This window comes from Salminus brasiliensis, chromosome 9, assembly GCF_030463535.1.
Source record: "Salminus brasiliensis chromosome 9, fSalBra1.hap2, whole genome shotgun sequence".
Lineage (NCBI taxonomy): Eukaryota > Metazoa > Chordata > Actinopteri > Characiformes > Bryconidae > Salminus > Salminus brasiliensis.
Window position 1 is genome coordinate 4,102,475 of NC_132886.1, and position 11,970 is coordinate 4,114,444.

The 11,970-nt window shown below is 45.0% G+C and overlaps 1 protein-coding gene across 1 annotated transcript; it reads left to right on the forward strand.

Moving 5' to 3' along the window:
* The first annotated feature begins 5,637 nt into the window (after positions 1–5,637).
* On the forward strand, positions 5,638–10,117 carry LOC140562161 (uncharacterized). Its single transcript, XM_072687589.1, has 4 exons — positions 5,638–5,814; positions 6,051–8,121; positions 8,266–8,548; positions 9,406–10,117. Exons 1-4 carry the CDS (start codon positions 5,638–5,640, stop codon positions 10,115–10,117), a joined length of 3,243 nt encoding a protein of 1,080 aa, XP_072543690.1.
* The last annotated feature ends 1,853 nt before the right edge of the window (positions 10,118–11,970 follow it).

The window sequence follows — 11,970 nt, forward strand, 5'->3', positions numbered from 1 at the left end:
ATAAAAATATAAAGAATATAATACATCTATAGATTATATAAAGAAAAATATAAAGAATATAATATATAGAAAATATAAAGAAAATAAAGAATATAATAATAATAATAAAGTTAGAAAATATAAAGAAAAATATCAAGAATAAAGAATATAATAGTAATATTAGAATAATATAAAAATAATATAATAATAACATATTAGAATAATATAACAAATAAAGAATATAATAACACACTGACGAGACTCACAGGCTAGGCTGGCTGGCTGAGCCGAGCTACCTTCAGGCCGTGCCCGGGGGAACCTCCAGATACAGTAAATGACTGCGCCCGCCAAACCCTGAAGACCGGATCGGTCCGGTAGCGGGACCAGCCTTGTGAATCTCTGGCGTACGAGTAGCTTGATGCCTGAGCTCTAGACCCTGAGTACGAGTAGTGAGATAGCCCCGCAGGCTCCAGTGACTGGACCGGTGAATAGAGAGTACCGGTGAATAGAGAGGACCGGTGAATAGAGGAGCCGGTGAATAGAGGAGCCGGTGAATAGAGAGGACCGGTGAATAGAGGAGCCGGTGAATAGAGAGGACCGGTGAATAGAGGAGCCGGTGAATAGAGGAGCCGGTGAATAGAGAGGACCGGTGAATAGAGGAGCCGGTGAATAGAGGAGCCGGTGAATAGAGAGGACCGGTGAATAGAGGAGCCGGTGAATAGAGGAGCCGGTGAATAGAGAGGACCGGTGAATAGAGAGTACCGGTGAATAGAGAGTACCGGTGAATAGAGGAGCCGGTGAATAGAGAGGACCGGTGAATAGAGAGTACCGGTGAATAGAGGAGCCGGTGAAAAGAAGAGCCGGTGAATAGAGAGGAGCGGTGAATAGAGGAGCCGGTGAATAGAGAGGACCGGTGAATAGAGGAGCCGGTGAATAGAGAGTACTGGTGAATAGAGGAGCCGGTGAATAGAGAGTACTGGTGAATAGAGGAGCCGGTGAATAGAGAGTACCGGTGAATAGAGAGGAGCGGTGAAAAGAAGAGCCGGTGAATAGAGGAGCCGGTGAATAGAGAGTACCGGTGAATAGAGGAGCCGGTGAAAAGAAGAGCCGGTGAATAGAGAGGAGCGGTGAATAGAGGAGCCGGTGAATAGAGAGTACCGGTGAATAGAGGAGCCGGTGAAAAGAAGAGCCGGTGAATAGAGAGGAGCGGTGAATAGAGGAGCCGGTGAATAGAGAGTACCGGTGAATAGAGGAGCCGGTGAATAGAGAGGAGCGGTGAATAGAGGAGCCGGTGAAAAGAAGAGCCGGTGAATAGAGGAGCCGGTGAATAGAGAGTACTGGTGAATAGAGGAGCCGGTGAATAGAGAGTACTGGTGAATAGAGGAGCCGGTGAATAGAGAGGAGCGGTGAATAGAGGAGCCGGTGAAAAGAAGAGCCGGTGAATAGAGAGTACCGGTGAATAGAGGAGCCGGTGAATAGAGAGGACCGGTGAATAGAGGAGCCGGTGAATAGAGAGTACTGGTGAATAGAGGAGCCGGTGAATAGAGAGTACTGGTGAATAGAGGAGCCGGTGAATAGAGAGTACTGGTGAATAGAGGAGCCGGTGAATAGAGAGTACTGGTGAATAGAGGAGCCGGTGAATAGAGAGTACCGGTGAATAGAGAGGACCGGTGAATAGAGGAGCCGGTGAATAGAGGAGCCGGTGAATAGAGAGTACCGGTGAATAGAGGAGCCGGTGAATAGAGGAGCCGGTGAATAGAGAGGAGCCGGTGAATAGAGAGGACCGGTGAATAGAGGAGCCGGTGAATAGAGAGGACCGGTGAATAGAGGAGCCGGTGAATAGAGGAGCCGGTGAATAGAGAGGACCGGTGAATAGAGGAGCCGGTGAATAGAGAGGACCGGTGAATAGAGGAGCCGGTGAATAGAGGAGCCGGTGAATAGAGAGGACCGGTGAATAGAGGAGCCGGTGAATAGAGGAGCCGGTGAATAGAGAGGACCGGTGAATAGAGGAGCCGGTGAATAGAGAGGACCGGTGAATAGAGGAGCCGGTGAATAGAGGAGCCGGTGAATAGAGAGGACCGGTGAATAGAGGAGCCGGTGAATAGAGAGTACTGGTGAATAGAGGAGCCGGTGAATAGAGAGTACTGGTGAATAGAGGAGCCGGTGAATAGAGAGTACTGGTGAATAGAGGAGCCGGTGAATAGAGAGTACCGGTGAATAGAGAGGACCGGTGAATAGAGGAGCCGGTGAATAGAGGAGCCGGTGAATAGAGAGTACCGGTGAATAGAGAAGCCGGTGAATAGAGGAGCCGGTGAATAGAGAGGAGCCGGTGAATAGAGAGGACCGGTGAATAGAGGAGCCGGTGAATAGAGAGGACCGGTGAATAGAGGAGCCGGTGAATAGAGGAGCCGGTGAATAGAGAGGACCGCAGAGTCGCTGAGTACCAGGAGCGCTACAGCTGCACTGAGGGCCATTCTCAGCGACTGGCAGCTCCCCCTGGTTCCAGCCCACAGGCCACACACACTACAGACAACAGTGGACGAGCACCCGGCACAAACACAACCTACAACCAATCCAGTGCAAACCTAAGAGTCCGTTTCAACTTAAAGTCCTGAAAATAACATGATGGACCGTGACCGTGAAAATGTCTAATATCAGTATATATAATCTAATACCAGTGTATATAATCTAATATCAGTGTATGTAATATAATACCAGTGTATATAATCTAATATCAGTATATATAATCTAATACCAGTGTATATAATCTAATATAATATCAGTATATATAATATAATATCAGTATATATAATCTAATACCAGTATATATAATCTAATATCAGTATATATAATCTAATACCAGTGTATATAATCTAATATAATATCAGTATATATAATCTAATACTGGTATATATAATCTAATATCAGTGTATATAATATAATACCAGTGTATATAATCTAATACCAGTATACATAATCTAATATAATATCAGTATATATAATATAATATCAGTATATATAATCTAATACCAGTATATATAATCTAATATCAGTATATATAATCTAATACCAGTGTATATAATCTAATATAATATCAGTATATATAATCTAATATCAGTATATATAATCTAATACCGGTATATATAATCTAATATCAGTATATATAATCTAATACCAGTGTATATAATCTAATATAATATCAGTATATATAATCTAATATCAGTATATATAATCTAATACCGGTATATATAATCTAATATCAGTATATATAATCTAATACCAGTGTATATAATATAATATAATATCAGTATATATAATATAATGTCAGTATATATAATCTAATACCAGTATATATAATCTAATATCAGTATATATAATCTAATACCGGTATATATAATCTAATATCAGTATATATAATCTAATACCAGTGTATATAATATAATATAATATCAGTATATATAATATAATACCAGTATATATAATATAATATCAGTATATATAATATAATGTCAGTATATATAATCTAATATCAGTATATATAATCTAATACCAGTGTATATAATATAATATCAGAATATATAATCTAATATTAGTATATATAATGTAATATCAGTATATATCATCTAATTCCAGTGTATATAATCTAATATAATATCAGTATATATAATCTAATATCAGTATATATAATCTAATACCAGTATATATAATATAATACCAGTATATAATATAATATAATATCAGTATATATAATCTAAATACCAGTATACATAATATAATACCAGTATATATAATCTAATACCAGTATACATAATATAATCTAATATCAGTATATATAATCTAATACCAGTATATATAATCTAATATCAGTATATATAATTTAATACCAGTATATATAATCTAATATAATATCAGTATATATAATATAATACCAGTATATATAATATAATATCAGTATATATAATATAATGTCAGTATATATAATCTAATATCAGTATATATAATCTAATACCAGTGTATATAATATAATATCAGAATATATAATCTAATATTAGTATATATAATGTAATATCAGTATATATCATCTAATTCCAGTGTATATAATCTAATATAATATCAGTATATATAATCTAATATCAGTATATATAATCTAATACCAGTATATATAATATAATACCAGTATATAATATAATATAATATCAGTATATATAATCTAAATACCAGTATACATAATATAATACCAGTATATATAATCTAATACCAGTATACATAATATAATCTAATATCAGTATATATAATCTAATACCAGTATATATAATCTAATATCAGTATATATAATTTAATACCAGTATATATAATCTAATACCAGTATATGTAATCTAATATCAGTATATATAATCTAATACCTTAGATGGTGTCTTTAGGGTCGTCTCACGGCCATTTTTTTGTTCCATTATTATTTACTCTAACCTTTGTGGGCCAAAGCACTGCAGACGTCTGCCTCAATAAACACAGCTTATTCACATCACCAGCTAGTTAGCAGGCCGTCGTGAACCGTTCCTAATCAGCATGAGAAACATGCGCAATGACGTCACCAACTAATCGATTACTAAAGATTAGCTGCCAGCCATCAGACTGACCACCCTCCTGCCTCCAATTCCTGCCTTTTTACATGGACTCTATCTATCTGCCACCATTATTAGAATTACCACCATTACCCATAATTCCTCTCATTACTCTGACCATCTCTACTCTGATTATAGTACTTCTCTACAGGGACTAGACAAGCTGTGTGTGTGCATTTGCACATCTGGTCAAATCAAATGGGTGCAGCTTAAAGTAGCTGAATGCATAATTTTTAACAGGTGTCCAAAAACATTTGGACATATAGAGTATGCTGTGTTTTAAACACTGGTATACTGGTCAACCACCACCACAACAGCACCAGTATAAACCAGTATACCAGTAAACCAGTGCCTAGTCCCTGTGGAGAGGAACTGCCAATAGAATAGGACTCTCTGCAGCAGATCAACATGAACCTATTGGCTCCATGCCAACTTACAGCCGCCAGTCTCAGGAGTTCAGAAATGGCTGGTTTTAATGGAAGGATGGAGAAATGGATGAAAAAATGGGCGAGAGACATGTGCTATCAGTGTAGAGAGAGAGCTGGTAGAGTTTAGTGGGTTGGTGTAGGCTGGTGGGCGGGGCTTATAGATATGACATCACAATAGCCTGTATATAAGGGCCAGGACTGAACACACTGGTCATTCCATCAGTGTCACTGAGAGGAGCACAGCCACGCCACTGTGGGTACCCTTATTGGTGCTATCTAGAACCCCTTTTAAAAGGTTCTTTATAAGAGAATCACAGAGAAGAACCTTTCAACCACTTACTTACCCTTAAAGAACCTTCTGTTCTAAGGGTGTTTGGTTCTCATCCCCTAGAAGGATGAGCTCAATCTGCAGGCGCTGGGACAACCTCTTCAGCAATGAGGACAAACAGCTGGAGAGGTGGAGACGGGAGCAGAGGTGGAGAGAGGAGGACAGACTCCAGCAGCTCCAGAGAGAGATACAGGAGGCAGAGAGGGAGCTGAAGAAGAAGGAGAGGGAGCTGAACCGAAAGAAGAAGAAGGAGAGGAGGCTCATCCAGGAGGAGAAGAGGATGAGGCAGCAGGAGAGGGAGAGGCAGAAGGAGCTGGAACTGGTCCGGTGGAGGCTGCGGATGGTCATGGAGCGAGACAGAGAGAGGAGTAAGGAGCTGGAGAGGCTGAAAAAGCTGGAGAGAGAACTTCAGCGGAAGGAGCTGAGGGAGCGGGTTCGGCAGTTGACCGCTAGAAAGGTAAGACTCACAGCCTTTGTCTTTACAACATGTTCCAAATTATTATGCAAATTAGATTAACGTGTCAGAGATTCACTGCTGTGAATCAGATCAGGACACAGTGATTGATTATTATTATAGATTATCTACTGTTACACACACACACACATGCTCCGCCCCCCACAGCACTGAGTAATCAGCCTAAGCTGAAGCAGGCGAGAGCTGAAGGTCACTAACGCTGTTCTTGTGTGTTTCAGGAGGCCCTGTTTCAGTGTGTGAGAGACACTCTGCAGGACACAGCTCGGCCTGATACGACCTCGACCCGCCTAGCAGAAGATCAGAAGGTCCAGCTCTCCCTGCGTCTTAAAGCATCCTTCCGCTCCTTAATGGAGGCGGCGACACCGGCACCACTGGAGAACACCAGGAGGATCCTGGATGACATTGGGAAAAAGCTGAAGGAGCTCCAGAGGAAAGTGACTGAGCTCCAGAATGGAGATACTGGGCCAGTCGAGGTGACGCTGGGACACACAGACATCCAGAAGAAGGAGGACAGCGAGAGAGAGGAAGGTAAGCGGAGTGTTTTACGAGAGGAGCTGAAAGAGGAGGTAAGAGCTCTGTGGACCAGACAGGTGAACGAGGGCAGAGCAGCTGGACAGGAAGAGCAGAGAGAGAGAGAGCTGAAGGACGAGCAGGAGAAGCTGGAGGAACTGGAACAGACATTCAGAAAGATGGAGAGAGAGATGGAGGTGGTGAGGAAGGCGGCAGGGAGGAGAGAGATGACCCTGAGAGAAAATACAGAGGGAGAAAGAGGAAGGATGGAGAGACAGATGATGGAGAGAGAGAGACAGATGGAGGAGGAGCTGCAGGAGCGTCTGAGGGGAATGGAGATGGAGAGAGAGAGACAGAAACGACAGAGGGAGGAGGAAGAGAGGCTCAGAGAGCAAGAGAGGAAGATAAAGGAGGAGGAAGAGCTGATTTTCAGAAGAGAGGAGGAGACATGGAGAGAGGAGTGGAAGCTCAGATGTTTGGAGATGGAGAGAAAGAAGGAGGAAGAGAGGAGAGCTGCGGAGGAGAGGATCCAGGAGATGGAGAGACGGATGAGGGAAGAGAGAGAGAAGATGGAGAGAGAGGAGGAGAAACGGAGGGAGGATGAAGAGCTGGAGAAAGTGAGGAGGAAGAGAGACGAGGAAGAACGGCAAAAGGTGAAGAAGGAGATGGAGGAGAAACGGGAGAAGCTAAAAGAGATGGAGAGAGAGCTGGAGGAACAGCGAATGGTGAGAATGATGGAGGAGAAAGAGAGAGAGATGGAGCGAATGATGGAGGAGAGAAGGAGAGAGATGGAGAAAGAGCTGGAGGAACAGCGAATGGTAAGAAAGATGGAGGAGAAAAAGACAGAGATGGAGCGAATGATGGAGGAGAGAAGGAGAGAGATGGAGAAAGAGCTGGATGAGAGAAAGGAGACTGGACAGAAAAGGAGAGAGAAGGAAGAAGGTAAGAGAGAGGTGGAGGTGGAGAAGGAGAGAGACGAGCAGATGGAGAAACGACAGAGGGACATAGAAAAGCCACAGAGACAGGGAGAAGGTAAGGAGACAGAAGAAAGAGGAGAAGTGGAGGTGGAGAAAGAGGAGGCAGAGATAGATGTGGAGCAGAAGGAGAAAAGGGATCATCAGAAGGAGATGACTGAGAGAGAGGTGGAGGTGATCAAGAAGGCGAGGAAGACCCACATGGAGAAGGAAAAGCAGAGGAAGAAGCAGTTGATGAAGAGGATGTTCGCTCCAGGTGGGATCATCTTCCGATCCCAGAATGAAGACCGGCACAGGGGCTTCGGAGGAAAGAGGGGCAACCTGAAGGCCTCATCGAGCAGCCATGAGGAGCTTCCAGAGCCAGAGGAACCCCCAAGACCTAGCTGGCCCATTTCCCCAAAAGAAGGACCAGTGGTCATCTCTGTACAGCCCCTTCACCCTCTCCCAGAGGAGCCTCAGCCTGACCCCTCCTCTGATCCCACCACTGATCCCAGTACAGAGAGCAGGGTGGATGAAGTGGATGAGGAGAACAGCGCTGTGCTGGAGGAAGCTGTTCCACAGCCTGAGGCCTTCACTGAGCCACCATCAGAAGAACAGACCTCCCACAGCCAGACTGATGCTGCAACACCCTCCGAGACCAGGGACGAGCCCGACCCCAGCGAAGGAACCGTGGAAAAGTCCGAACCCAACGAGAAGAGAGGTGTTGTCCACTGGATCAACAACAAACTGAAGGAGAAGTATGAGAGGTCCATGGAGAAGAGCATCAGGAGGGAGGAGGAGCACGGCCACAAGCTTTGCTTAGTCAGTAAGTGCTTTTTTTTTTAAAGCTATAGTAATAATAATAATAATAATAATAATAGCAGAATTAGAAGATTATTAGTGGAGAATCCTAAAGGTAAAACTGAGCTCCTGTTTAACCCCCATCTCTCAACTCTTGTCCTCCAAACAGGATTAGCCGAGGCAGACAAGCTCGTCCCTATCTCCGAGCACGAGCAGGAGAAGAGGAGGAAGCTGCAGAAGAAGGAGGAGAGAAGGCAAGCCCTGGAGAACAGATGGAGGGACTGGACGGAGAAAAGGGCTGCAAAGAGAGCAGAAGAGAAACGAGGGAAGGAGGAGGAGGGTGAGTCCGGCTCCAGCACCGGAACAGGGGAACAGGCCAAACCCAGGAAAGAGAAGAGGGGCGTCCTCAGCTGGATCAGTGCTAAATACAAGCAGAAGGAGAAGAAGGAGAGGTGAGAGGCCCTGCAGCTCTGCTCAGTCTCATGCCGAGGCCCCTGACAGACCCCTTGTGTAAGTATAAAGACCCTGAGGGCCTCACCCTTTAATATCAGGGTTTCCCCAAACAGCAGTGCAGCAGAATTCAAGAGAGACAGAGAGAAGAGAGATAGGAGATAGGTGGAGAGAAAGGTGGAGGAAGAGGGAGAGAAGAGAAGGGTGGAGGAAGAGAGAAAGAAAGGGGTGGAGGAAGAGAGAAGAAAGGTGGAGATAGAGATAGAGAAGAAAGGTGGAGGAAGAGAGAGAGAGGGGTGGATGAAGAGAGAGAGAGGGTGGAGGAAGAGAGAGAGAAGAAAGGTGGAGGAAGAGAGAAAGAGAAGAAAGGTGGAGGAAGAGAGAGAGAGAGACAGGTGGAGGCAGAGAGAGAGAAGAAAGGTGGAGGAAGAGAGAAAGAGAAGAAAGGTGGAGGAAGAGAGAGAGAGAGAAGAAATGTGGAGGAAGAGAGAGAGAGGGTGGTAAGAGAAGGGTGGAGGAAGAGAGAGAGAAAGGTGGAGTAAGAGAGAGAAGAGAAAGGTGGAGGAAGAAAGAGAAGAAAGGTGGAGGAAGAGAGAGAGAGGGTGGAGGAAGAGAGAGAGAGGGTGGAGGAAGAGAGAGAAGAAAGGTGGAGAAAGAGAGAGAGAGAGGGTGGAGGAAGACTACCTGATTACCCGAACCGTAACTGAACCGAACACACTACTGTAATCAGACCCTGGCTTTAGTCCTGACCCTGCGATACAACCTCCCCAAAACATCCATACCTCCACCCCCGCCTCATACACCCGCCCCTGCAACATCCATACCTCCACCCCTGCCCCATACACCCGCCCCATAACAGCCACACCTCCACCCCTACCCCGATACAACCTCCCCAAAACATCCATACCTCCACCCCTGCCCCATACACCCGCCCCATAACATCCATACCTCCACCCCACCCCGATACAACCTCCCCAAAACATCCACACCTCCACCCCCGCCCTGATACAACCTCCCCAAAACATCCGCACCTCCACCCCTGCCCCATACACCCGCCCCGTAACATCCACACCTCCACCCCCACCCCGATACAACCTCCCCAAAACATCCACACCTCCACCCCCGCCCCATACACCCGCCCCGTAACATCCACACCTCCACCCCCGCCCCATAACATCAGCCCATACACCTGCCCCAGCAACATCCACACCTCCACCCCTGCCCCATACACCCACCCCTGCAACATCCACACCTCCACCCCTGCCCCATACACCCACCCCTGCAACATCCATCCCTCCACCCCTGCCCCATACACCTGCCCCTGCAACATCCACACCTCCACCCCTACCCCGATACAACCCCCAAAACATCCACACCTCCACCCCGCCTCATACACCTGCCCTTCAACATCCACACCTCCACCCCTGCCCCATAACATCTGCCCATACACACGGCCCTGCAACATCCACACCTCTACCCCTGCCCCATACACCCGCCCCCCTAACATCTGCACATCCACCCCCGCCCCCATATGCACATTCTCAGGGTTCTTGAGGAAGATGATCTGTTAATAAATGTATCCAGTGTGAAACAGAGATGCTGTCTGGTCTGTTTTATTTTTTGTTGCAATGGTTAACACTTAAATGAGAAGCTGGTCAGCCCACGTTCTGATGGGTTTTACTTCTACACTGCTGTTTATTCTCCTCTGAGTCCAGTGAGAACACTTGGTCTAATCCTATTCCACTGAACAGTCCTCAGCAGCAACACTTCATCTATAGCAGCAATAAAGCAAAACATCAGCACACCATATCACTCACCGTGGGCCCACCTCAGCAGAAACCAAGTCCCCGACAGCCAGTGCTACCAGGTAGGCAGGTATAGGCTGCTCCATGCTGAAGAGGAAGGTGTTATCTGCTTTCCTGTCCTCCCACTTGGTGGCACTCATATTTCACTCAATTTCACACACTTATAAGACAGTCCTCCTGGAAGCTCCTGTAGCTCATCCTGATTCTTCTCGGGGGAAAAGTCCAGTCTTAGTTTAGAAGCATTTTTAGTTTCTTATGATTTACGTCATTCCAAACACAAACTGGTTTCTTGAGTCGTACTGAAAACTCCCTGTAGTTGGCCAAGGCTTTTCAGACTTAATGTTAGACTTGGCTGAAGCTTATTATTCCTAGCAGGTTTAGCAGCTAAAAATCTCGGCGTCACGTTCGACTCAGATTTATCATTTGAGCAGCATATAGCCAATATTAGTAGAACAGCCTTCATGCAGCTTAGGAACATCTCCAAACTAAGAAACTCCTTATCTCTACAGGCCGCAGAAACGCTAGTACACGCTTTTATCACCTCAAGGCTGGATTACTGTAATGCACCACTGTCAGGTTGTTCCAGCAGGAACCTCAATGAAATTCAGCTGGTGCAAAATGCTGCAGCCAGGGTCCTTACTAAAACTAGAACATCTGACCATATCAGTCCAGCTCTATCAGCACTTCATTGGCTCTCAGTTCAATTCAGCACTGATTATAAAATTCTTCTATTAACATATAAAGCCCTATAAGGCCTCGCTCCTGAGGACCTGCAGGATCTTATTACATATTATGAACCATCAAGATCTCTTGTTGAGCCACCAACAAGTGGTTAGGTCTGAAGAACAAAGCCACAAAGCAGTCAAAGTGGGGTGTACTTTCCTTTAACAAGAAACTGGAGACACCTGTGCTTACAGTAAAAGAGTGTGAGAGTGTGAGATGAAGGAGTGACATTCCAGGACACAACCCTTAATAGGTTAGTAGTTTTAAAAATGAAGAGTGTGGCTTTCCTGTGGCGGTATCCATTCTTCCACACAGAGCATGGGTATCAACCCTTTTAGCCAGAGAGGCCCACAGTGTGAATCATGAAGGTGTAGCAGGAACACTCTTAAGGATGAGGGAAAAGGCCTGGGTAGTTACAGGATGAAGGATAGTCACACAAATTTTGGACAGCTGTGTAACATGTAGAACCAGCAGCTCCATTTGAGTTCACCACAGTGGACCTGTTTGGACTCTGTGAGGTAAAGGATGAGGTAAAGTGAAGAGTGAGGCTCAAAGTATGGGGAATTGTATTCAGCTGCATGGCATCCAGGGCCATACATGCAGATAGTGTCAGTGACATGTCAACAGAGGGATTTCTGGATGCCTAATCTTTGAGACTGTCAGTGAAATGTCAAAGATTCACCTCATTGAGAGGAAAGGTCACTTGGAAAGGTCAGATATGGAAGGAGAGTTTGGCAAACATGGCTGAGGCAGTTGCTCGTACACTAAAGAGAGGCCTGCAGATGGCATCTTTTCATGAGGAGAACTCCAAACATTTGTGTAGATGGCAGCCAATCAAGCAAACGAAGGGCCCACAGATGCTAAAGATAGATAGATCACTTTATTTAGTTCAGGAG

Excerpts from the sequence above, each read along its gene's own strand:
- LOC140562161 (XM_072687589.1), top strand. The coding sequence starts at position 5,638 with ATGAGGCAGCAGGAGAGGGAGAGGCAGAAGGAGCTGGAACTGGTCCGG. Across the intron at positions 5,815-6,050 it reads GGCAGTTGACCGCTAGAAAG|GAGGCCCTGTTTCAGTGTGT; the intron begins GTAAGACTCACA and ends TGTGTGTTTCAG. Across the intron at positions 8,549-9,405 it reads CAGAAGGAGAAGAAGGAGAG|CCACACCTCCACCCCTACCC; the intron begins GTGAGAGGCCCT and ends GCCCCATAACAG.